The 27981-nt window shown below is 33.1% G+C and overlaps 2 protein-coding genes across 2 annotated transcripts in view; one reads left to right on the plus strand and one right to left on the minus strand.

Moving 5' to 3' along the window:
* Positions 1-1563: 1563 nt before the first annotated feature.
* On the plus strand, positions 1564-27930 carry MS3_00005677 (uncharacterized protein). The gene is made up of 4 exons (XM_035730260.2): positions 1564-1771; positions 17846-18259; positions 22486-23020; positions 25358-27930. The coding sequence occupies exons 1-4, from the start codon at positions 1709-1711 to the stop codon at positions 25450-25452; spliced, it is 1107 nt and encodes a 368-aa protein (XP_035586751.2). The 5' UTR covers positions 1564-1708; the 3' UTR covers positions 25453-27930.
* UBE2Q2_1 (Ubiquitin-conjugating enzyme E2 Q2) overlaps positions 24242-27981 on the minus strand; it is a 35815-nt gene continuing 32075 nt past the window's right edge. The window contains exon 11 of the mRNA XM_051213766.1: positions 24242-24701. The gene's annotated coding sequence lies outside the window, so the exon portion shown is untranslated. The remainder of the gene's footprint in view (positions 24702-27981) is intronic.

Here is a 27981-nt window from a genome sequence, read left to right on the forward strand (position 1 = left end):
GCGCTAATCAAGATTTATAGCCAGATACAAATAAGTTACAAACATGTGATGAATAGGATAAGAAGAGCACGCATATACGCTTACATAAAAGCAGTCAAGATTGATAAGCGAATAATTGACAAGATTAAAATATGACTCAAGAAGAATGAAGTTAATAAAGTAATACAGTAGATTAACAGTAGTGACATTCAAAATGATGTTTCCTTACAGTAAAGAGTAAGATGAAAGGAATAAGATGGTAAATGAAAAGATAGTAATAAATATTAAGAATTGATAGTTAAAATATTTCATTATTTCTCTGTTCTTTAAGTAAGATGAGTGAAATATTCTGCACTTAGGAAGTGTTGATTTAGATATTTTGCACTCCTAGTATATTATCAGAATGGGTTTTGTGGAGATTTTTAGAAATTTCACTAGTTGAAATCATGAGTCAATTGAATCTAGACCACCATGGAAAACCTGGAAGCACTAGACGGCCGTTTCGTCCTAGTATACGTATGAAAATTGTATACAATTACAAAATTACAGACGTTCATGATTCAACCTAAGTAACACAAGAAGAAAAGACTTGTTGATTTTATAAAAGAACTTTGCTCTCTCCTAAAAGATAGGAATGTGACAAAGCTCATTAAAAAGATATAATCTTATTGGGATTTTTTAAAAGAATGACTATATCAAAAAGTAAAGGAGAAGCAAAGTCATTACGAAGAATTTTGATTCCAAGTTCGTAGTAAATTTATGGAGAGCATATATAAGGATTTGTATCATAAAAAACAAGTTTTGAGGTCTTACTAGAATGTTTAGTCATGAATCTATCACTGTCTTTAAAGGTGTTATAATGATACATTATGAAAAGGTAGTAAGTGATCATCATCTCTTCTTAAAATTACGAGAAGTCTCTTCAGAAGATGTTACATGATAATACAACCAAGACTTCATGGTTAGATCATTTAGCGCTAAATAAAAAGTAACTTAATTCTTTCTAATGTACTACGAATATTCCCCGCTATCTCAAACTCAATTAGAAATAACCAATGCATGGTAATCAGCATATAAAGTAAGAGGGTGAAGACAAACAATAGATTACAAGAATTGAAGACAAGTATAAGAAGAGTTTGAGGATTTTAAATATTTTTCGGGGATTGAAATACATTTTAATTTCAACTAGAACATTGAGGGACATCATTGGGAGGTAATAATGAAAATATAACTCTAATAATGCCATCTCAATATCATCTCTTAGAATTCCTACTAAAGCCACTAATATTAAGTGTGATGCGATTAACTACTCATAAGTAGATTATCTTTTTTGATGAAGATTATTTTTTCGGTGTTTCATTTAAGCTCATACAGTATGTAGAATATATATGATAATAGTACTTTATTTATCAAGTCACTGGGTATTTTAAACAAAACACACGTGATAAGGTATTATTTGGATAAAAGAGCTGAATAGTTTAAATTGTGATAACTAGCTGGTTTTTTTTCTATTTCACACAAAATGGCTAGTGGTACATCAGAAAAATCATTGAAACAAGAGAGTATAAATGTTGGAAATTATGAAAATAAAAATGCCATTGATGCAAATTATGAAATTAGATATTGGACAAGAATACAAAATCACAATGTAAACAAAATGAAAAGAAGTGAGAATAGCACACATGTAACTGGAAAAAATTCTTGTATTGAAACTGATTTTAAACGAGAAATGAGACGTTATTATGTCAGTTTAAAACAAAATCTTAATAAAATTAATCGAATACAAGAAGAGGTAAGTGAAGCAATGAATTTAACTGATTGCAATATTTACTTTTACCAGTTATAAATTTTTATGATTATAGATATTTTGACTGTATAACATAAGCAGTGTAATTGTAAACAGTCCTATGAGACCGCTAAATAATACTGATATTATAGGGTGTTGTAGATATTAGTGGATTTGGAATTTTACATTACGAACCGACTTTGATTAGAAACTATTCGAAACCAGAAGGTGCCAGAAAGCTGTTTCTTCCAAGTATGAACTTCCTTTACAATCCTGGTTCACAAACCAATCATTGTTTGAAATCAATATATTCAAGACATGTGACAGCCATTGAAGTAATTATCCATTACTGATCATTTGAATATCTGATAGTTAGTTCATTTTTTATTCTCGTCTCTTTAACTGAACACACTCTTTACTCTATAGTAAACTGCTAAGTATTGGCATACTACAAAGAAAGTTATTCAGTTTGTTACATCCTTGATCTGTCTACCCACTTTTGGTGCTGAGGATAACTTGTCTAATTTAGATGAAGACCTTGACGCGATAGGCTGACCGGCTTAACCTTGAGGCTAGTATGCGTTAGTTCGAAGTGGGTTAGAGAGGAGAAAAATGTTCTATTACCTGATTGGCTGACAAGCACGCAAGTAAGAAAAGTCAATTGTAACACTACCCGATTTATTCTCAATTCCGATCTGGTTCCAGATTTCAGATCAGTGTAAAAAGATTCATGAATTAATAGATAACTAACTCGACCACAACGTACAATAATTAGGAAAATACAAATATGTCCAAAACTGGAGATTACCGTAGAAAATAGAGTACAAAATAATACGTCTAAATTACAATAGCTTTGGAACAAAAAGGGCTATAGTAGTGAAACATACATCAAACGAAAGCTTATGATTTGTAGAATAGACTAGGGACAAAAATAAATATTACTGTTTTAAAAGCTTTGAATGAAATGAAATAACGTCCCGAAAAATAGCTTCCGTAGTTTGTCAAGTCTTCTTGTTTCTCTGTTCACACCAAAGTTCTTTATTGTTTTTAACTGTTTCTCAGTCAAATTTATTTAAAACACAATATAATGGGAATCCTTCAGCGATCAAATTTATTCCATGATCAATATTACTTTCTTAATATTATTTACAAATTTTACAAAAATATAATTCTATGACCATTACTAATGTATATCAGTTTATTCGTATGGGAAAACATTACCAAGTTAACAATTAGGTTACATACCTACTGCTGATCGTAAATGGTGTTTACTCTATATCGGGAGTCCATTGAAGTTGAAAATCTAGACCAGTACTTTTAAACATAGTGAGTGTCACTTAAAAGATCCAACGATTTTTATTGATAAAGACTCTTAAAGGTTGATCATAATCGTATCATTTTTAGGAGAGCTGTCTTAACAAACTATTTAACTGATCATAAAAATAAACAATGAATTGGTTGTCATTTTACATCACTTCATTGAATAAACAAGGATCCTGTAATAAAAGTGATTTAATTCACTATTGTCTACAAAACTGATTATATAAAGTGAAAATATTCTCAGGATGTATCTTTAAAAGAAGTTTTCATAAATAATGGAATGACATGAAAGACTGTTGTTTTCTAAATTACAAATACATACTTTTGACTATGATTTTAACTTAAATATTAGAAATTTTTTTATTTAGCTTGAATATTTCCCCAATTAAAATGGTCGTGTTTGAAAAAGTACAAACTAAATAACAATCAGATAGGTTGAAATCATGAGTCAATTGAAGCTAGACCATCATGGAAAACCTGGGAGCACTGGACGGCCGTTTCGTCCTATTGTGGGACTCCTCAGCGGTGCGCATCCATGATCCTGCACCCCGCGAGATTCGAACCCAGGACCTGTCAGTCTCATACTAGGACGAAGCGACCATCCAGTGCTTCCAGGTTTTCCATGGTGATCTAGCTTCAATTGACTCATGATTCCAACCAGTGAAATTTCTAAAAAAATCTCCACAAAACCCATTCTGATAACAATCAGATAGTGAAAATTGATAGAAAATCAATTAATAATTCATACAAAATTTCATCCAGCTTTGATTATAATCCACTAATCAAATTCTTAGAAAGCAACAACCAATCAAATTCAATGGTATTATGATAAGTCTTCCATGAATAATGCTCTTACCTGCTCTACTGACTCAGTACGTAACTTCACTTCAGATAGTGAGTGATAACTCAAGATGTTCTTGTTTAACAAGATACGGAAATAAGTTTTTAACAGTTTGTCATTTAATCAAACATTAATATGGATCATAGAACAGCAGAATTTCATATAGATAAGATAGATCTCTAGTCGAATTATCCAATCACATTATGGTGGATGAACTTAAGTTCTATCCATTATAGTTTGTTTTTAGTACATTTGTGATGACATGAAGCTTCGTTTGAATTTTAATTTATTTCTTCGAGATCATTTTTATCATTAAAAGTTTGAGTGATATGAAATTATATTGTTCAATTTCCATCTCTGGATCAGCTGATCAAACAAATTGTTTTGACCTTAATAAGGACATTTTGTCTACATCAATAAAGTCTTTATTAATGCTATGATCTATCGTTATAAAATGAAACAAGCTCATAATTAAATAATGTGAAACATCAAAAAAACAATTTTTCAGGGTCATCTGGATGTACTCTCATGAAAAAATCAATAATTTGTGGATGATATTCAATACAGAAAAGAACGCAACTTTAATGTAATAAGATTAATTGTTGAGTGACTTTGAATTCATTAGCTTTTGATAATGTTTATCATCACCAGTTGTATGAAGAAGCATTCAACAGTTTTTTTCGTATGTAGTACATAATTAGTATGCCCTAACGACTCCTTCGGAGATCAAACTAAAGACCTACATGGCTTACATTTAAATTTTGGACTTAAAATTGCATTAATCAGTACGTTGACACGACTGTTAGCAGAAATGTGACTATTTATTACAAAGTAAGACTGAACAAAAATTTCATAAATCGCTACCACCCACTCACTACTAAGGGTTATATAATCAGCAACATTACTAAGCTGTTCACAAATACAGGGAGTGTATTCAATAAAACTAATATGTTTGTTATCATTTAATGTTCAAAGAGAAAGAAACAATGTCATGACGATAATTACTGATGTTATTACTCTTACTATTAAAGTAATGTTATGTCCATTGAGTATAAAATAAAAATACAACATCCTTTCAGTGTTCAATATCAAATAGAAATATCATCTACAAAAGGGATTACACTAATTGCAGAAAACGTTGTATTGTACAAGGTGGATATCCAATCACCTATGTATACAAGAACATAAACTAGCTACAGGGTAACATAACATGTTATTGCTCAGATCAATGCACAAAGGTAACCACAGACATAAATTTCAAATCAAGGAAAATTCAAAGAATGCCAGAAAATGTTTGAAAATATGGGATTTAGATCAGTTTGTAACCAGTAGTCATATTAGTATAAATTATATTTACCAATCTGTATGGAAGAAATCAATCAATCATATAACCAAAGGTCAACTAAAAAAAGACTAAAGTAAATGTAAAGACAAATAAAGTTGAAGACACCTCCGAATATAACCATTCCATGATAAGATCACCAGGACAAGCGGATTTAGAGCTTAAGAATTAGTCAAAAAGACCAATTCTATGTGAAGTTAGTTCTGACATTGTTGTCTAGATTGAAAAGAGCAAGAACAAAGATTCTAGCAGAATAGCATGAATTCATTTTATTTCGTAGGTTCTCGTCAGCTGCTTACAACCTGTGATATTTAAAAATCATAATTACACAATGGGTTTAAATTGCTTACTGAATATTGTAAATATATACCTAATGTGAAAGAATATTCTACAACATTAATTGTGACAACAGTTCAAAAGTGGGTTAGAAACAATCGATTACATAATGAATAACATTGAAGGAATGTAGTGAGTAGAGTTCAGTTGAAAGATTAATAATTTGAAAGATAATTGAAAAAATAAAATAGAGTCAATGATGTAATAAGTGCAAAAGAAAAAAAGAAAAAAAAGAAAATTTTATGGTGCAGTGAAGGAATATTTGTCACCAGGGCAAGGAAAGATTAGCCACCGTCTCCTTTTGAATACATAGGTCAGGTTTTTGACGCCTGATGGCAATGGTTTCAGCAAACTTCAGAAGACTGGAGTTTGGCTGCTTACTAATCACCCTAAAGGATTGTAAGGTATCTACCTGATGTCCTGTATCAAGGAGATATTTGGTGATTGCACTGTTCAGAGTCTTTCTTTCCCTTGTTCTAAGACTTTTTGGAACATGTTTAAAGAATCTAAGATATGCTCTCCTTTCAGTTCGGCCGATGTAGCTGCTTTGGCAGGTACACGTAAATTTATAAATACAGTTGGCGGTAACCTGAAAGGGTTGCTTGTCGATCTTTGATTGAGTTATTGAACATGTTGTTTTATAGAGAATTAAAAGTTTAGCAGCCGGATAAGTTCTGGTTATCGCTGTATTCAGTCTCTTGTTGATAATTTGTGCGACATCATCACCTTTAAAGTTAAGATTTATATATACTGGTTTTTTATTGACCATAGTTATTTCCGTCTTCTTTTCTTTGGGCCTTTTATATTTGTCAATAAACTTTTGTGGATAAAAGTTTTCTTTTAGACATTTTTCTACGTTCATTAATTCTTCTTCCAGTTTGTCGGTGGTACATATCTTTTTTGCCCTGTAAAATAGTGTTTTAACCAACGCCTTCTTGTAACTAATTGGACAAAAACTATTGAAATTCAGGTAGAGGCCATTCCAATTACTTTTTCTATAAATTGAACGTTGGACTGTCCCGTTTCCCCTGCGTTTTATGGCAACATCTAGAACTGTAACGAAACCATATAGGTCTATGAACTTAGCATAACTGAAAACATTCACCTGAATTATAGGTCTTTTCTATATCATTTTAAAATAACTCTCACTAGGAACTCATTTTACGTAGAGAATTCGTAGAAATTGAAGAGCACATGACATCTAGTTGATAAATTATCAGAGATACATATCTATCATAAAACATCACAATAAAAAATTACCATAACCTTAAAGTATTGCAGTGATCATAGTATTTCCGATCAAATCTACATGGTTTGTGTTTTAAGCTTTAATGCGACCCATAACTAATATCTTTACAAGTAATAGGTTCTAATACCAATTTTGAGAGAAATGTATCCAGAAATTATTACGTCATAATTAAAGGATACATTAACTGACATGAAACTTGCATTTCGTGGACATTAAACCAGTATCGGATTCGTGCGATGTCTGTATGTGAAATCTTCTTGAAATGAATAGATATTTAAGTTTAAGGTTTTACTACTATACTTTTGAATTAAGGACTGATTGGATTATTCTGATACGAACGGCTATATCGTGAACTTGATAATGGTACTTTGCATACAACTCAGCAATTATCCGTAAAATTAGGAAGAATATTAAGTGTGGGAAAAATTCGATATTCAAGTATAACAACCTGAAATGGTACAACCAAGCATGTATAGTAACATAAGCATGACCTTGAAGCGTACGGGATATTAGAGAACTAAATGTAGTGGAAACTAATCCGTAAAAGGATAAAGGTCTTGTGAAAAACTGAATTAGAAAGAAAGCGTCATCAGTTATGGTTCCCTGTGAACACTTGATATTAATAAACATTAAGTAACCCCGTAATCACCTTAACCACTTACTTCTATGAAGTCACGATAGTGAACAATACAAATATCCAATCCAGCATGTTTTTGACGACTAATCATTTAGTCTATTAATGAATTTGACTATGTCTAAAAGAATAAAACGAAAAATTTATTCGTCACTATTATCGTTTTTTCATAACATAGGCCATTTACTACTCTCACTTCATAAGTAAGCAAGAGTGTTATTTGAATATTATCTAATACAATCATCGATAACGTCATAGTAAATGTGGACGTTCCAGAATTATTTGATTACACGGTCGATATTAAGTGATTTCCATATTGAAACTTTCACAAGTTTACTCATGAAAAATCAATCAGGTATACATCAAACGTTGCTTGCAAGACACATTGAATTCATGAGTCTCGACTGTGTAACTACGAAATTATGAAAATTTTTATAAGTTTTGGAATATGAAGGAAGATAATTTGTTGAAAACCATCTGATGTTAGTTCTTTTTGACCTATTTTCTCGTACAACAGCGTCCATTCTTTTTAATGTTGTTTTTCGAGCTCTAAGCTAGATAGTTTTCATTTTCATTCTGAGCAACATCGTCTACACGAAATGAACGAGGATGATATTGCTCAGAACGATAATGTGATTTCCTCAATTAAATTGTCTATTTCAGAGAAAACAACACAAAAATCATTCATCTGAGCTGTGAAATCTTCTCTATCATTTCAATCTTCATTTCATACAGAGATTAGGACTTGAAATGATAGTAGAAAGCATATAGTAGACACGATAGTGAAATGCTGAATTAGAAAAAAAGCAGTAATTTGAAATCTTTTTATTTAATATATGAACAAATAAAATGGTGTTAAATAAATACTATGACTGATGAAGTTGTGAAAGAATATATAATTAATCATTTCACTACACTATTTAAACTATAAATACCAATTATGGGTCATTTCCATCAACGATTTGTATCAGTGAGAGAAACATTGGTCTTTCAACCAAAGGACGTGTTTACTGCACAGCAGTTCGTTCCATCCTACTTTATGGCAGTGAAACATGGCCGGTAACAGTAGAGGATATTCGTAGGTTATTAGTCTTCGATCAGAGGTGTCTTCGAAATATTGCTCGTATATCCTGGGACCATCGAGTAAGTAACACAGTTGTTAGGAAACGGGTACTAGGTAAGGATGGCAAATCACTTGATGACGTAGTGAAACTTCATCAGTTGAGATGGCTGGGACACGTGTTACGTATGCCCAACGACCGACTGCCTCGACGTGCTATGTTCAGTGGTATAGAAGTAGGTTGTAGGAAAGCTAGGGGCGGCCAGACCAAAACATGGCACAAGTCCATGAAGTCACTGACAAGTGGACTGAGTCATGTCGGTAGGTGTAGACTACCCGGTTGGGGACCACGAGATGATAGCAACCGATGGTTAGAGACGCTGAATGACATGGCTCAAAATCGTTTGCAATGGCGCAGGTGCATCCACTCTCTGTGTTCTCCCAAATTCTAATCTCCTGAATCCTCCTTGTCTCTTTTTTTCTCTTCCCAAATTTATTTCACTGGATTATACTCATTGAATAACATCTTCAGACCCTAATCTTTCCGATTACTGCTTATACTTTTACTACTTCTACCACCATGGGATTTGGATCGACAACTGCATTTCTGTGCTAATGTGGTGTGGCAACTCGAACTGATGTACGTACGTACGAAGTTCTACGTTGTTACTGACTGACTGAGATTAAGAACTATTTAATCCTAGCTTAGTTCTCACCAAATGTGTCGATACACTGCATTACAACGAATAGAATCCTCTCAACCCAGGACTTTCAAACCAAGTAAGATTATGAATATTCCGGGAGTAATGAATGGGGTTTGAAATAGCATTTGATATTCTTACTTGATAGAATGATAAGGACATTTATTTAAAATCAGATTGCATCTGTTCGAATTAAAATAATTTAAATCACACTTAGAAAAAAAGTAATTTCTACTACTGACTAATACCATTTGAAGTATTCATAGAAAATCCAAAATGTTTTGTACAGCTGCTCTATTAACAGTCTTAAATTAAATACTATCGCAGTATTACTGTTTATGAATTGGTTGATCGCTGATTAAAGCGTGTCTACTACCAGAAATTTTTAATAACTAGTGAAAAAAAGGCGGAAAAAATACATTCCCAAAGGGATGGTGTTGTAGTTTAAATTAAACATGCTATTCTCTAAAAAGAAAATCATTTTCTCTTAATGTATTATTACCCCGTAAAAGAGTCACTATTGTGTAACCATAACGTCTTTGTTCTCTTCATTGAGTATCAATGTTGTAAAACTTCTACAATGTATCTTTAGAATTATCCAGACGCTATTGTACGATGATGCAGTCAAAGGTAAAATTATATCCAAATCAATATTTTTTCATGATCTGGTACATTTTATAGAACTACTGAAATCAGAGAACATTGAAATACCGTTTTATCGAAATGTAGGTTAAGTTAAAATTTTACATTCTGAACTGTCTACTTACTGAATGTAATAAAATTTTCAGAACGGGTTTTGTGGAGATTTTAGAAATTTCACTGGTTGAAATCATGAGTCGGTTGAAGCTAGACCACCATGGAATACCTGGAAACACTGGACGGCCGTTCCGTCCTAATATGGGACTCCTCAGCAGTGCTCATCCACGGTCCCGCCCCCGGCGAGATTCGAACCCAGGGTCAGGTTGGTTGTGAGATATCAACTCACTGAAGACAATGGTATACGGTGACACAACTTCGTGGATTGGTTGAAGTTAGACATCAACAGCGTCGGATGCCGAACAGCTCAGTGGTCTAATGGTTAAGCGCTCGCGCGCGGGACTGATTGGTCCTGGATTCGAATCTCGCCGGGGGCGGGATCGTGGATGCGCACTACTGGGCAGTCCCATACTAGGATGAAACGGCCGTCCAGTGCTTCCAGGTTTTCCATGGTGGTTTAGATTCAATTGACTCATGATTTCAATCCGTGAAGTAATCAAGATTAGTCAATAATTTTTTCCTTATTACATAGTAATTGTCAAGTCAATAATTTTATGAATTGGCGTTTTTATCTTAAGATATATGAATCTTTGGTGGCCTGTTTAAATATCTGAGCTATTTTGGCCCTTTCATCTAGATATTTCAATAAGTTACCTGCTTTTTTGTTTGTTTGTTTGTGTTAACATATTATTATGTCTAATAATTGTATAACTTATTCAAGTAGGTTTATAAAACGTTTACAATCTTTCGGTGTACATGTTATAAAAAAGTTCAACCAGAGATATTATGGTTGCTGCTAATATACAGCGAAATGAATGTACATTATTCAGATATCGATTTATGAACTGCTAACATCTAATTGGCGAATATTTAATATTGAATATCAGGATCGACCAAGAAGTAAGAAATGGAAACTTGTTGAAATACTTTGTACTGACAATTCTATATTTTACCAAAAATATAATATCGAATAAAGCTAATAATAATAATAATAAATAAGGAAAGAAACATGTTAGATAGGGTGCTTCTAAGTATGTATTACAATGAGGTTGATTATTTTGAAAAAGAATGTCTGAATTTAATTTTTTTAGGGAATATTACACAATATTATTGTTAATATTATTATTAATGGCTTTATCCAATATTATATTTTGGTACAATATAGAATTTTCAGCACAGGGTATTTCAACAAGTTTCTTATACCAAAAACAGAAACAAAGACAAAAAAAGAAAAAGACGTTTAAGAAAAAAATCTGAAAAACTGTACAACTTTCCAAATTAGAGACATGTTAAGAATGCAAGTTAGTGACTAGGTTAACTCTAACAACCTGTTCGTCACAGAGTATATTTGCTAGGTAAGGTATTATAGAACTTTTATACTTTTGCTTGCGTGCATGGATTTTAATGTAATTTCGTCTCGTTCTACCAGAAGATATACAAGGAGAAAGATATGAGTGAAGGAGATGGTTAGTATCTGATAAAATAACACCTGCCAGGAGTTTGCATGACTTTAGATGTCTATCCACAATCATATTAATTATGACCTCAAAAGACTCACCACACACCTTGATAACTGCCCTCATCACTCTCCGTAATACAGCAAAGTCTTTTCTCAAAAGCCCGGGAAAGAATAATGGAGAACAGTAAGTACTAATAGGTAATATGCAAGAATTGACAAATTGTAAGAGGAAATGACGAGTAATCCCCAGAGCATGCAATCTCTTTATGCAGTAAGTCAGACGGCAAACCTTCTTCGATAACAATAAAACGTGAAAAGACGAAGAGTGTTCAGAGGAAAAGGTGACACCAAGAAAATTGACCTTCGACATTGTGTTTATCAAATAGTCTCGATTAGCACAAGCATTATGGGATCTCAAAATGGTGTTTAGATGCCGTCCAAATGTATAAAAGCTATGTTTGGCATTAGTCAACTACACAATCTAATAATTTTAATGAACGACTTTATTATTCACTTCTTTCCTACTATCTATTTTTAAAAGAGGTCCAGCTGGAAATATTTAGGTCCATGAAAGGCAAAAATGTAAAAAGAAACCATGTTACTTAAATGACAAACAGTTCCTTTGCTTTGGAAGCGTAAACATAAAATATAGTTACACATCGAATTTGTAAGAACTTCTGCTCTGTTTTATGGTATATGAAATCGTACTTTGTCTCCCTCTCTCTCTCCCTCTCCCAGAATATTGAACATATACGTTCACGAGATGTAATAGAATTCTAAATTAAATTATTCCATTACATCATATTTTAATGGTGCCTACTGTGAATAACAAATGATGACCTGTCTTACCATTCCTTTTTGCCTTTATATCAAAAGGATTTTATTGTAACTGTTATATCCCAACGAGAATTATGAATGGTGACAATCGACAACTATTTATAGACCGATACGATAGATATATATTTATTTTTAAGTAACTAAACTATGCATATTCATGTTCTTTTTATTATAAGCTTTATTTAAACCCATAGATTATTATTATACGATTTGATGTTCTTGAGTTATTCCCAGTCTATTAATGACAGTCTCCTACATCCAAATCCACTTTTGTCTAGATCTTGTACAGATGTTGTTTTCTATTTTATGGTACAATGTGGTCTGCTAGATTTTCATACAAACCCAGTATGTTTGAAATACACGATTCATGTCGCAGAGAGTGAAATTGATGTTCTGAACTCAACAGGCAGGTCTAGACAGGAATAGGGACCGATAAGCACTCTAGACTGCTCGTACGGGTTTATGCATCATTGGTCCGATCGATAAATCACTGTTCTCTAATTGGCGATATCACTACGTTATATATTAATAGGGCACAAAGCCACAAATTATAACAGTAACGGTTGATCTTTTCATAAGTTAAAACAACTAAATTAATCATACTGACTATATGTTCTAAAAAAGTGATTATGATCAAGTTAGTTTATAAGCAAATTCGTTTATAATTAAATCACTTGCTTCACATTCTATGTAGTTTACAATAAACAAAACGTTTCTAGCAAGAATACTTAGAATTCTTTTGTCTATTATGTATTTAGTATGAAATATATTTCAGACTAAATCGATAAAACTTTATAGATCAACGTTCAAGTTCATAATTTTGCTCTTTACCTATATACATTCAGTTTTCAATCAATTGGTGATAGGACAAACTAACTAATGGAATCGACAGTTAATACTTAATTTATAGTTAATTAATTCACATTATTTCAGTTTCTACAAATAACTTACGAAAAGAAAGCAACTAAAAATATACATGAAATGATTTTGTGATGAGACTGTAATTTATAGACAAACCAATCAGATATAAGATAACAAGTCTTAAATTTTGGCGTGAAATTCATGCATACATTTGGCTAAATAGCGTTTCGGCATTATAGCTGATGCCAGTTCGTGATGAAAACCCTAAATCTAATTCCTAACCCTAACTATCAACTGTGAATAATAATCTTTATTCTTCATACAGGTTTATAACTCTTATTTAGTCTTAATCAATAGGCGTCCATTCTCAAGGTCACTTCAGCGTCGGTAAAAGATCGTCCATAAATTATGGTTTCACCGATTTTGTTTAAAATAGTTTGAGCACATAGTGATGAAAAAAAGAGGCGGGATCAAACAATTTTATCGGAGTGAAACTACAAACTATGGACGACCCTTGAGTGATGGGAAGATGGCCTTGGGAATATCTACTTAGTTAACAGGGCTAAATAAGTGTTATAAACCTGTGTGAATAATAAGAATTATGATTCACAGTTGATGGTTAGGGTTAGGAATTAAATTTAGGGTGTTCATCATGAACTGACATAAACTAAAATGGCTAAATGCTCTTTAACCAAATGGATGGATGAATTTCGCATCAAAATCCAAGACGTGATATCATAAATGTAATTGGTTTGTCCACAAATTATAGTCTCGCTGTTGTATTCTCTAAGCATTTAAAAGTATACAGTCTCATTATAATCATTCTTTTCAGTTACAAATTATCTTTATTATCTTAGTATTAAATGATAAAATGAGAAAAAGTAGATCTTCACTATTCATTAAGATGACAGAAAAGTCATCCCAAAACTATTTTTTATCAAAGATTTTACCATTAATTTACGATAATCAATTTCTTATGTGGGAATCAATAACTATAACTAGATAACCCACTTTAATTATTCCTAAATAATATCATTATATCCGCATATTTATAATATTATAATAATTGAATAGTTGAGATCATGAGTCAGTTGAAGTTAGATCATCATGGAAAACCTGGAAGTGTTGGACAGCCGTTTCGTCCTATTGTAGAACGTCTCAGAAGTGCGAATCTATGATTCCGCCTCGCGAGATTTTTTGATTTCTATTTCATTATCTTATCTTAGATAGTAGATTAAGTCAATATTTTTATTGAACATATTCATTTCACAAATATTTTAGGTATCTAAATAGATGAAGCTTCATAATTTTACTACGAAATCTGTAAAATTTCTATTCATGACAATATGAATAATCAGAATGGTATTACTAGTATGGGGGTTGTGGAGATTATTACGTTTTTGATTGAGATCATGAACCGATTGATGTTAGACCACCACCTTCGGAAACCTGGAAGCACTGGACGGCCGTTTCGTCCTATTGTGGGACTCCTCAGCAGTGCGCATCCACGATCCCGCTCGCGGGATTCGAACCCAGGGCCTTCGGTCTCGCGCGCGAACGCTTAACCAACCAGACCACTGAGCCGGCATCCAGTGGTGATAGTGTCTAACATCAACCAATCCACGAAATTGCGCGACCAACTTCCATTGTACTGAGGTAGATACCTGTCTCTACCCGACTGATCACGGCTTCTCACTAGAATGGTATTAATCTAAATCAACGTCACTCTAAAAATATCTGTATTTATCTATCTAAAATAAAGAACAAACATGAGATTTATAATTAATACTTAAAATTATAGAAAAAATCTTGCTATTCAAACCCCCTTTGTGTATTCAAAAACAGTTTATTGTCATCTTCAACCCACCCTGATAATATTAACTTATTATCCAAAGTAATGAAGTTTCATATTGTTTTCACATTATTTCTTTATTATCCTTGTCCCCTTTTGCCCTTCATTTCTAGTCTAGTTAACCTTTAATTCTTCAAATGTAAATGTTCTTAACAAATATATTGTGTGTAGCCAATTTGTTCGAAAGGTATTGAGCTTGTAGCGGTAAATAAATCCCAAAAATAAATAGCTCTATAAGTTTTCGACATTGGATGCTGACCACATGTTTTAATGGACTCACCTAGCTGAAGGCGCTCGGTCATGCATCCGCACCAGATCACGAGTGGGAACGCCGTGCTCAACATCTACTGCAATCGCTAGCCGAATTAGATCAGACGATTCTCGATATATTGATATCACATCAAATATATCTTCCAATCTCCTCGATTCTGTCTTTTGATTTCTCTTGGTGGGTACGAGTTATATTAGGTGTTACTGGTTAAAGCGTTGTCAAACACTGAATACCTGTGCCATCTTCAAGCTAATATATCACATAATTCTGATAAACATCTTCTTATTACACTATCAAAATTTATCAAAGAGACTAATTGCTTCAAATCTTGTTATTGCTCGAAGTAATTCAATGACCTAAGAGTAACAATTAGATTTTATTTATTTATTGTAAAGTATTTTCATCTGATTTTGATATAACTATTTACTTCGGAAAAGAAAGTATTCCAAATCTGTAAAAGTTAAAATAAACCATGGATATAAATCGGTAATTAGTTAGCAATTTTCTTTCTTCTTTTAAAAAGGATCAAACACGTATCTCCCATTCATAAGATTTGATGAATGTCCTTCAATGATGTGAACTTTTTGAACTAACTAAAAACTTTCGTTTGATATTTAAATTTTAGGTCACAAGATTAAATTAAGACAAATTATACTGAAATGAATTATCAACATTGGAGACTAAGGGAGATGTTTTATCCTTGATACGTTTCAAACTATGGAGAAACTATTGTGATATAATCATACTTCTATAAGTCTACTTAATATAGTCGTTAATTTATTAAGTCCAATCACAACACATCTGGCTACGTCAATAAAAACTAATCACTTTGACTCAACATGTTGTGCCCAATAAGTATAATGACAGCCCTTTTTAGTTTATTTATACCAGTCAGTCATAACATTAGAAAATCCAGTTGAATTACTTGGTAATGAGATAATGGAGAAGATTTGTAGCTCAGGTGGATGATTTTGATAGAGTTTTGTTCTCTGAGTTGGATGGTTTGGTCATGGAGCTCTCATCGTTCTCATGAACGACACCATCAGCAGAAACTTCAGGTAGAAGTGAATTATTCGAATTTCTTCACATGTGGCTCACAGCTTGTCCTGTAGACCTTGATGTTGGTGTAGTGAGAAGCCGTGATCAGTGGAGTTCAACCAGGTCTGTTGTGAAATAGTGACTCACTGAAGACAATGGTGGACGACGACGCAATTTCGTGGATTGGTTGAAGTTAGATATTAATACCGTTGGATACTAGCTCAAAGGTCTAGTGGTTAAGTGTTCGCACACGAGACTGATAAGTCCTGGGTTCGAATCTCATGGGGCGGGACCGTGGATGTGTCCCATACTAGGATGAAACAGCCGTCCAGTGCTTCCAGGTTTTTCGTGGTGATCTAGCTTCAAATGACTCATGAATTCAATTGTTAAATTACTGCAATCTCCACCAAACCCTTCTCTGATTTAACCGGTTATCAAATTTTTATTTAATTTTCAATACCTCTATAATTGAAGTCAGCCTGTAATAAAAATCGGTTTCATTGTAATACTTATTCTAAGTATACCATGTAAGTTTATTAGAAAAAATTTCAAAGCCTATACTGTTAGCCTAGATCTATTTCATTACATTTAATCATATTACAGTATTTTGTAAGTATCAGTGTTAAGGTTAAACTTGGTAGTTTCGAATAAACTGAGCATTTGGTAGAAAGTTAATGATAAATATATTTCTTATTGTATTTCAGTAAGTAGAAAAATTGTATTTTAGATGTTTTGTAACTTAGGGAAGGTCACTTCTTCAGAGAATTCATAGTTTATCTTCATTCAGCAAAACGTGATAATGAAGCTTAAAGCATTACCAGGAATAAGAGGTGATAGGATGCAGGGACTTTTTAACATCAATGACTTTATACTTTGTTGGAATTTACAGGTTCAGGTATTTCTACCAACATCCGGTTCCGAATAAAGTATTGAACATTCACTACACCCGAGTTTCAGATTCATAAGCAGAGCATAACAACAGCTTCAACAAGATCGAATAAAATTTCTAAGTGGAAAAAGGTAAATGGTTTGGATATAGAGTTTTCAAGATTACAGTGAGAAACCATAATCAGTGTTTTTAACAAAGCTAGACATTTATCCAATTATGAAAGCGAATGAATATTGCTCTCCATGGTATAAAATGAATTCAACTTTCTGAACTGGTAAATGAATATTCACTAGCTGAACAATACATCATTTATTGTGAGACTTAAAGTATAAAACACTCATTTTGAACTTGGTAGTTGTTGAACACTGCTGATGAGTCCCAACTTATGGAGAAACAGCCAAAGAAGCGGCCTACATCAAGTCACGAAACGCCGGAGATACAATTATTTACCACATTATTACGTATATTGATGTATCCATATTGACAACGGGTTTATAACAGAATTTCCAACAGCTAGAAAAAACTGATAGTCTATTAAATTATTATTTAGAAATTATATTGGAAACTTTGGTAGTAAAATATAATTCTACTATTTACTATTATTATTATTATTATTATTATTATTATTATCAAGGCTGCAATTAAAATGAATCGTTTATACAAAGAATCAAGAAAATTAGCCAGACGAAGTCGAAATGAAAAGAAGCAAAGTTTGAAATCTTATCGAAAACATTCTAGCAAATTTAGAGGTAAACGAAACTCAACAAGAGGAACAGAAGAAGAAGAAAATGAAGAACCACCACCACCACCACAACAACAACAACAAGACCTAGAACAAACACTGAAGGATGAAGTATTACATAATCAAAATAATGAAACAATTACATTAGAAACAAAACTAACAAATCAATCATCAGTATTATCCCCTTTTCTGCCAGTTATTTATCCAAATGAAGTTGTATCATTAACATCTAAACGGAATACTTCAGAAAGTACTTTAAATGAGTCAGAATTTAAACAAGGCCAGATCAATACTGAATTGATTAAAGTAAGTTCATCATATTATGCATTAAATTTATTAAAATAAAATTAACCGCATTTATTTTATTGATTGTGTGAAACATAACAACAAGCAGGAGATAAGTATTTACTATGAAAAGTTACCAAGTATTTATATAAAATTTAATACATAACCTCTAATCATCCATTTACATCTTTCGAAGCGTTCTGCCATCTGAAGGGTCTTGTCGTTTAGTCTCCAAGTGTTCAGCCAACCCCGTGCATTCAATGCACTGGAACTAATCATTCTGTCTGACAATTATAACAAATTCGATGTCACGTTCTACTACACACTACTTACAAACAATCTTGTGACTAGCGTCCATTACAACTTTTGTATATAGGATAAATGGATTGTTGACAAGAGATATTGAAATTTATTCTCTTTTGCTTTCACTAGTTGAAATCATGAGTCAATTGAAGCTAGATCACCATGGGAAACCTGGAAGCACTGGACGGCCGTTTCATCCTAGTATGGGACTCCTCAGAAGTGCGCATCCACGATCCCACCCTCCACGAAATTCTAACCCAGAACCTGTCATTCTCGCGCCAGGCGCTTAACCATTAGATCACTGAGCTATTCGGCATCCAACGGTGTTAATGTCTAACTTCAACCAACCCATGAAGTTGTGCCACCGTACACCATTGTCTTTTGTTTTATTGCTACAAGGATTGGAAGCTATTTTTATAAGTTTGAAAAGACGAATAAAAATATGGGGGTTTTGTGGAGACTGTTGAATTTTCATAATTTATTCCACGGACTGATTTTAGAATAACAAGTCACAGAAAACTAGAAAACATCAAGCGGCTCTTTCATCCAAAACTACTCAACAGTACACGTCAGCGGTCCACTACGACCAGTGGAGTTTAATCATATCGAGTATGAGGCCTTGGAAGATAGTTGCACAATTTAGCGAATTGATTGATGCTAGTAATATAAACTACTGGCTGCTAACTCAGTAGTCTAGAGGTTACGTGCTTACTGTGGTATTCAAAGGTTGTATGTTTGATTATCGGTGTAGTTTTGGAGGTACAGTGGTGTGGAATAGTATAATACGACAAAATAACTGTCCAGTGCTTCTTAGTTTTCAATAGTTATCCAAATGAGACCAGTTCATTATGTGAACTGTAAAAAAAGCAAGTGACTTATATATTATGGAAAAAAACTATTTTATCGAGTTGAAAATATCAATCAAAACTGTTTACCAGTCAATAAGAAATGCCGTTTCAAGTTTTTTCAAAACTTTAGTTCATAGTATTTAAATTATTAGAATTATTATTCAGAAGAGAATTTAAAATTAATATCCTTCTTAAGTCTTTATTGTAATATGAAAGTTGGTCTGGATGCAATCGAATCATGACCTCAACCATTGAAATTACTATGATATCCACAAAACCCTGCTGAAAGTAATCAACATATGCTGACTAATGACTGGCTTCAAGAGGTATTTCCTGGAGTTCTAGTGAGAAGCAGTGGCCAGTGAAATTCAACCGGGTCTGTTGTGAGATAGTAACTCACTCAAGACGTTGTCGCTCAGTGTCATGGGTTGGTTGAAGTTAAACATTAACACTGTTGGATGCCGAACAGCTCAGTGATCTAGTGGTTAAGCGCTCGAGCGCGAGACTGATTGGCCCTGAGTTCGAATCTCGCGGGGGGAGGGATCGTGGATGCGCACTTCTGAGGAGCCCCACAATAGGACGAAATGGCCGTCCAGTGCTTCCAGGTTTTCCATGGTGGTCTAGCTTCGACTGACTCATGATCTCAACCATTGAAAATCAATAAAAATACTTTACACATTCAATGAATATATCCATTTATTACATAAAAATATGATGGTATATATAAATAAGGTATGCATTCATTCAAATATACGTCGAATAAATTAACTTGCTAATTCCTCTATACAACTAAATTGTAAAAAAGGAAATCAGTTAACTAGATTATGTAATATGTAATTTGATCTTTTTCTCTAACAAGATTATAATCAATTAATTCACTTTTTTTCATAATTCACTTGGTAATTGTATACTACTAATAATGGTAAGTAATTGAATTACCTTTGTAACCAGTTTTAAAATCATTTTACAGTTTGAGCGTTTTTGTTTCTATTAACAACAAAAAAATATATGTTCCTTAGAAGTTGAAAATGAATGTTTGGTTTTTTTTGTTAATATGAAATAAACATTTAATTTAAATTAGTGTAATTATCATATAGAATGTATTACAAATCTTAATAGTATGAAGATAGATTAAAAAGAATGTTTCAATAGTTGAGATCATGAATCAATTGAAACTAGACTATCATAGAAAGCCTGGAAGTACTGGATAGACATTTCGTCCTACTGTGGGACTTCTCAACAGTGCACATCCATGATCCCACCTCGCGAGATTCGAAACCCAAGACCTATTAGAAAGATCTAGCATGATCTACTAAAAATATAGTTTTCATGAATAAATTTGTGATATATAATGGTAAAAGTAAAACATGATTAGTTACTGCGTGTAGACAATTGGCTACGAGCTATGGACTATTAAAGATGTGATTTCTTATCCTTTCATTGATTTCTGCTCTGGACTCACTGAAAGTAATTGTTTGTAATTGTGTAGAATAAAAATATTGTCTAGTCTATGCTCTAGATCTATATTCTGAGTTGTGAATCCTGGTTCTGACATATCGTATTACTATTATTATCGGAGTATACCTAGAGTGAGAAAATTAATTTAAACCACCCATTATATCAATTTGTTATTATTGTCACCTTTAATAAGTATTTGAAATCAATGTACTACTTAGTAATTAAAATTTTCTAAGTAATATCATAACTGATTTATTGGTTTCTGGAAAATTCGTATTTACAGATTTCATATAAAATCTCTCGAAAATTGAATAATCCAAAGTATCATTAGGATTTTTAAATAATTTAACAAAAATCAAATTAAACATTTTTCGTAACTGATTATCAGTATGACGCCAGATGATAGTATAATTACCCGGTTAACGTTTATTATAATTATTATCGTTTGGGATATTTTTAATAAACACGTTCGGTATTTTTTTCACCTAGACGAGTTTCGTAGCTGTTTTACCTTTAGATAGTGATAGATTCTGTGTTAAGCGGAACGGTGGACAATGAATAGTACCAAAGTACAAATTCGTCTTAGTTGAATAACCACCGAAAATATGAAATCCCTGGACGACTGTTTTATCTTAGTATAGAACTCCCAAGCAGTTCCCATTTACGCCTCCGCATCTTGTAGTCAAACCCAGGACCCTTGATCTCGCTCACGAACATTTCAACTTCAGATCACTGAGGTATAGCTAAGATCAGTTCGTAATCTCAGGATTTGAAAATCCCACAAATCCCTCCCTATACCAATGAATAGTTCAATTGAATTACACTGCAGCTGATCACTGTCGAACAACAACACCGATGAATCAATCAATCAACTAATTGAAGAATACCGTGAAACGAGATCAAGAGATTTACAGAAAATCTGCTGAACTCTTTCTAATGGGTATATTGGGCTTAAATTGACTTTGGATCAAAGAAAAATCAAAACAAGACGCAATTCCAACACGTTGATTGAAAACTCATTGATAGATTTCATTTTTGTGTTTTGTAACTGTAAAATGCTATCTGTGAGAGTCAAAAACTTCAGTTGTTGATGAATTGCATAGAAATACCCTTAAATTTTAAATTAAATATGGTAATTTTGATTGAGAACGCCAATGAAACTTCAGGTCTATCAATCAAATAATATTCACCAATGAATCCACATTCACGATAGTTAGTGTTCAATCATCAAGAGTTAATCAAAAGTCAGTCATCAACCAAAGAGAAGCTACATGATGGTCGAACACCTATCAACATTTTTGAAATCTTATTTCACTAAAGTTACTAGTTCTCGCGTATTATAGGCTTTCTGACATATATGGGCCTATATAGTGATTGGTTCAACAATGTTCTCTGGTAAGCTCATTTGAAATTTTGTTGAACTTCTTAGTGCCAGATTAAATACTTTCATCACTTCTGATTTATTTGTAGTTTTCGCGAGTTGTGTAACGTGTTCTGTTTTGTACTCTCACTTCAAATCGTTAAAGTTGATTCGAAAATCAAATGTGTTTAATTTAATAAAACAAAAACCTCCACTCCGTAATTTCTCTCATTCTGAGTTTTTTTTAAAAAACATTTTCATTATCATTTCCATTTTAGCCAAATATTTCATCATGGCTTGAAACAATAAATGAAGGGAAAGACGATCCTAATGATCAAGAATCAGTGAAACCTTCAAAGCTCGACACTTCACGCTCTATACAACACCCTTTACGAAGGAAATATTCAATTTGTGAAAAAAATCAGACTCGTCAAAGTATCGCTTATTCAATTATTAGACATAGAGAAAACCAGTTGCGTAATTTAAAAGCAGCATTAAGTGAAGCACCAATAGCATATCTATGGAATGATAATTTAAATAAAAGCACAACAAAATTGAAAACAAAATTCATTTGTTCAAAATATAAAGATATCAATTTACAAGCAAAACGTTGTATTCCTGGTTCTATTGGCGGTTTATCAAATTATTTCCTAGAAATTATTGCTTTACCTAAACCTGCATTGATTCGTTTCCCACCACCGACTAGTATGCATCAATATATACATAAAAAAATATTAGCTAAAGAGAAACAGCAAATGCAACAAAATTTGAATAGATTAACTCATTTAACTGAAGAAATGAAAAGAGTTTCAGGTAAGTTATACCTTTTTGTATATCGTTACTGTCATTTTAATTAATGGTAATTTTGTCCAATCTTCAACTGAATTCAGTTTTAATTAACTGGTACAACTGACAAGTCTGTACGTAATTATCACTTAAACACCATTGAATATTTCATTGAAATTACGAACATAAGTTAGATAACCATTGAGCATATGGAAGCACAGGATGGCCGTTTCGCCCTAGTATAAACTCTCCAGCAGTGAGCATCCACGACCTTGCATCTGGTAATCGAGTGTCCTACACTCGATCTTGTACTCAAACGTTTAAACTCTAGGCCACTGAGTCGGCATCCAACGATATTAACTTTTTAACATAACTCAATTGGTAGTTGCTATTAATAAATAGACATTATATATTATATCATGTTTATCAGCACATACTTGGGTTATTCCACAATAGCCAAACTTTTGAACTGAGTTGGATAGTAATTAGCAGTGGAATCCACGTTACGTCTTATTTGTGACTTGTTCCGGTGTGAACATTCGCATAGCAGTGTAGTTACATCCGAAATGCTGACCGTCAACAGAGTAAAGTTTCGGTTACAGGATTAATGTTATTTTACAAATATCTAAAACGATATAGATTTTAGTTAAAAACTTGACAGATTGGAATATCAGTGTTAAGTTTTGCGTATAATCTATATCAAATCAAATAATGTACACCGATCAAATACAATGATCTAGTTGAAAATTGATACTCGTTATTAATAATACAAGAATAATGAGTAGCTATTATACTATAGTGTGTTATGAATGTACAGTTTCATGTAGAGTACTCACGATATTTATCAATTGTACAAGAATGGTGAATTTGCAGGAAAAACACTCACGAAACACATCAGTATTCATCTATTCATCATTATGTTTTTAGAAATCTATGTGTTACAAGTTAACATCATGCGGAAAACTGAAGTTAATGTAAAAGCTATTTTTACACATCTTAAAATTTTTATTTATCTATGAACTGTATTGAAAACGTAATCAGGACTGTCAGTCGTTTACATGATGAGTGCAGATTCTGGATCCATAGCCTCCTTCCGACTAACTATTTAACTATAAATATCTGAAGTGTAATTTCAAATTATATAACTTTTTAACTAGATTTAAAAATTGGTTAATAAAATCTTATCCGTACAAATAATTAGGCAATATGATATTAATACTATTTAAATAAGGAAATAATTTGAAATCAGCGGTTTTGACATCTTATTAGCCAGCACAGGATCTAAAAGTCCAGAATTTCCAGAATAAAACAAGAACCCAAATTTCCCATCTAATGAGCCTTCTATTTCGATGTTTAATGTTCACTAGAGTTAAAAACCAATAACAGATTATGTAATGAACGAGAATACAATTAGGGACAATCGAATGTATTTGAATATAAAATTACAGAACGTCTTAGTAAAATCTGAGGACCATACAATAAATATTTCATTTGGAAAATGTCAATCAATCATCTCAGATTTCATTGTTCTTTCGTTCACATACTAATCACTCTTTGTTCTCGTTCACTTTCTTCATTCTTCTTCGCTTTTTGTCACCAGACATTTCACTTTTGATTGATGATACATACTGCTTATATCTGTCGACATCAGTAGCACACATTCCACAATTGGTATATATATAGAGGATACAAAGCATGCTTAAAAACCCTAAGATGAAACGGAATCAAAATTCAATTAATTTTTTTCTTGGAATTGGAAGTTGATTTCAATTGAAAATACTTGAAACAAAATAACAATGTGTGAATCCTTATTTCTTTTATTGATCAATAAGCCGGCTAAATTAAATACCTAGATAAATTCAATTATTTCTTTTTCCCGCTAACAGATAAAATATCAAACAACTCATATTAAATTAACATAGTTAATTTCACTAGTTGAAATCATGAGTCAATTGAAGCTAGACCACTATGGAAAACCTGGAAGCACTGGACGGCCGTTTCGTCTTAGTATGGGACTCCTCAGCAGTGCTCACTCACGATCCCTCCCCCCGCGAGATTCGAACCCAGGACCTATCAGTCTCGCGCGCGAGCGCTTAACCACTAGAGTATTAAGCTGTTCGGCATCCAACGGTGTTAATGTCTAACTTAAACCAATCCAATCAACATAGTTAATGAATTTAAAACAAAATGCTATATATGTATATATATAAATTGAAAATAATTCAAATTTAATGAGGCATTTTCAGTTGATGTAAATATCTACTGATTAATACAATATTCTTATTAGATAGAATAATTAATTAAATTGAATATAAAGATGAAACATTATTTTACACTGTATTATTTCTTCATTTTATATTACAGAAGGTCAAAAATTGATGGCTGCATTAAAATTCTTACTGGCTTCTACAAGCAATGAGAAAAATGAAAATATTAAATCTGAAGGAATAAGAAATTAACAAGGAATAATGATCTTTTATCTTTGGAATAATAATTCATGACGTATAGTTGTGTGTGTACTTAGGTAATAACACACTTTAAAATGTTTTCAGGTGGTTTGTATCTTATATATATCGTTTTGTTAAGGTGAACAATCCATTCTTTCCTCTATGTGCAGCACTCAGACACTGAACGAATGGAAAACTAGCATTATTCACTGGATGCAATACACGTATTGAATATACAAAATGTTGTGAATAACCTCGATCGATTAAACAGTTAGAGATGTGAACAATTCAACTATGAAATTTCTTTGTTTCTTTTTTACTATTGAAGTTATATTAATAAAACAAACAGTAAAATATTTATTTGGACGACAGAAATACATAGATAGAATGTACCAATGTATGAACCTATATGTGTTCACACGATTAATACAAGTCCGTTCACAAAATACAGTGGGTGGTATTCAATCCGAGTCGATACATTTAATGAAATCCAATAGTCTGAGATTGGATCCATTTAGGTATGTTTATTAGTTAGTCCGGTGTGCCATCTTAGAATTTGTGATTGAATTTTCTTCGAAATGTTTACATATAAAAACAGTATATTCTACAAATGTTAGATATATTATCTAAATATAAACAAGCATTTCAGGACAGATTTCATCATTAACTGAAAGCAAAACCCCTGTAAACTAAAGAAAAGTGAACTGTTGTCTCGTTTCAATTGGGGATTTCCTCAGCAACGCACAGTCAGATACCTGCACTATATTGCAGCTCATAATCTACAAGTATCATGATCAAAACAACGATAACATCGAGCGATGGAATCATACACTAGTGATTGATATTTTCAATGTCAACCGCCCCCAAATGCCATGGTACGGCCGAGAGTAGGAAGAGTCCGCTCTTCCTCTCGAAATGCTCTCACATGGCCACGCGTATATAGCCTCTGTCAGGGAAGTCCTACTCACTGCCTCCTCGTAGCGGGGGCGTTCTTTACGAAATTGAGAGGACGAAAAGAGAATGTCCGACGCTTTAACCGGGTTGGTGGACATGGAGAGTCCACCTAGAGGAGTTGGAAAACTCTCATTCCAAACCAATGGTGCACATGGGCTCAAGTATCCTGAGGGAACAAATGGCGTATGAACCAATCGTTGGTCACCGGCTACCATGGGACTGCATCTCCTTACGATGCTCCACTGCATTGTGGATCAAACCTTTAGGTCGAAGGCTTTGGGTGTAGCCTCCTGAGAAAACGACCTTCTTCGGTTTGGGCACCCAGGCAGTATCACAGCCCTCACACAAATCAAATGAGGTTCGTGTGGCGCATATGTATATGGTGCTTTCTTGTACCAATATCTATATGTTCAAATAAATAAATGTCAACCAATTCGGGATAGATTTCCATCGACATTTCATTGAGTTAACTGATCTGATGCAACACCTTTCTAGGCTACTGTTCCTGATTATCCGTTGCCAATCGTGATGTATTTCAGTAGTGTAAGTGAATTTCTTATTTTCTGTACTACTAAAAGGTAGTGGATTCGTGGATAGACACTACTGAGAAGTTCCACCTAAACTATGACAAAAGAATAGTCTAATATTTTCTTGTTTACAATCATTCCGTTCTATCATAAGTCAGTCAATGATGAAATTTTATCTTCAAAAGGACTAAATCTTCATAAACTACCGAATGTTTTTTAAATATTTTAGTTTACATTCATATTCTTAAGTGGAGAAAATAGAGGTATGTGGACTCTATTGGAAAACAATTAACATATCAGCAACGGATGTATCAGAAGTTCATATATAGGCATGTGATTTGTGCATTTACAAACAATTGGAACCAAAACAAGTCTTTACTCACTATTCAACCACTTATTCTGTTTACATATCTGATGTGGGTCTAGATCTCCAGTTACGGGGAAGAGTTGGTGGTAGTTTGTTGGAGTTACTAAAATAGCGTTGTCCGTAATTTTTCAGGCCGTTGACAAAGCGTAAAAAATGTCGTTTCGTATAGAAGCTTCATCATGACCTGATTGAACCTTTAGTCCAAGCAACACAGTGGACGACCATTAGTCGAACAATTTTATTGCAACTCTGATGATCAGCGCGAAACTGACACCGACTAAGTTGGATTACTGCGCAACAGGGTCGCCAGGTAACTACATATGAGTTATACTATATGAAATGACGAACAAATCCGTAATAATCATCTTTAATACGGGTAACTCGGAACACCAGTAATCGGAGCTCATAGTGTTCCTCAGAACCTGCCTACTGTTTGGCTTGAATCTAGGTGAAAGTGTCAAATCTTTATGTAACAGTCATGGAATGTACAAATGCCATGATACTGTCTAGGTATCTAAACGATCAAGAACGGGAAAACAGCAGGACCCGACAACATACCAGCTGAAGCACTGAAGTCAGACATCGAAGTAACTACAAACATGCTTTACCTTCTATTCAAAAAGATTTGGGAGGAGGAACAAGTGCCAATGGACTGGAGAGAAGAGCACCTCATCAAGATTCCAAAGAAAGGAG

The sequence above is a fragment of the Schistosoma haematobium genome, chromosome 3, assembly GCF_000699445.3.
Source record: "Schistosoma haematobium chromosome 3, whole genome shotgun sequence".
Lineage (NCBI taxonomy): Eukaryota > Metazoa > Platyhelminthes > Trematoda > Strigeidida > Schistosomatidae > Schistosoma > Schistosoma haematobium.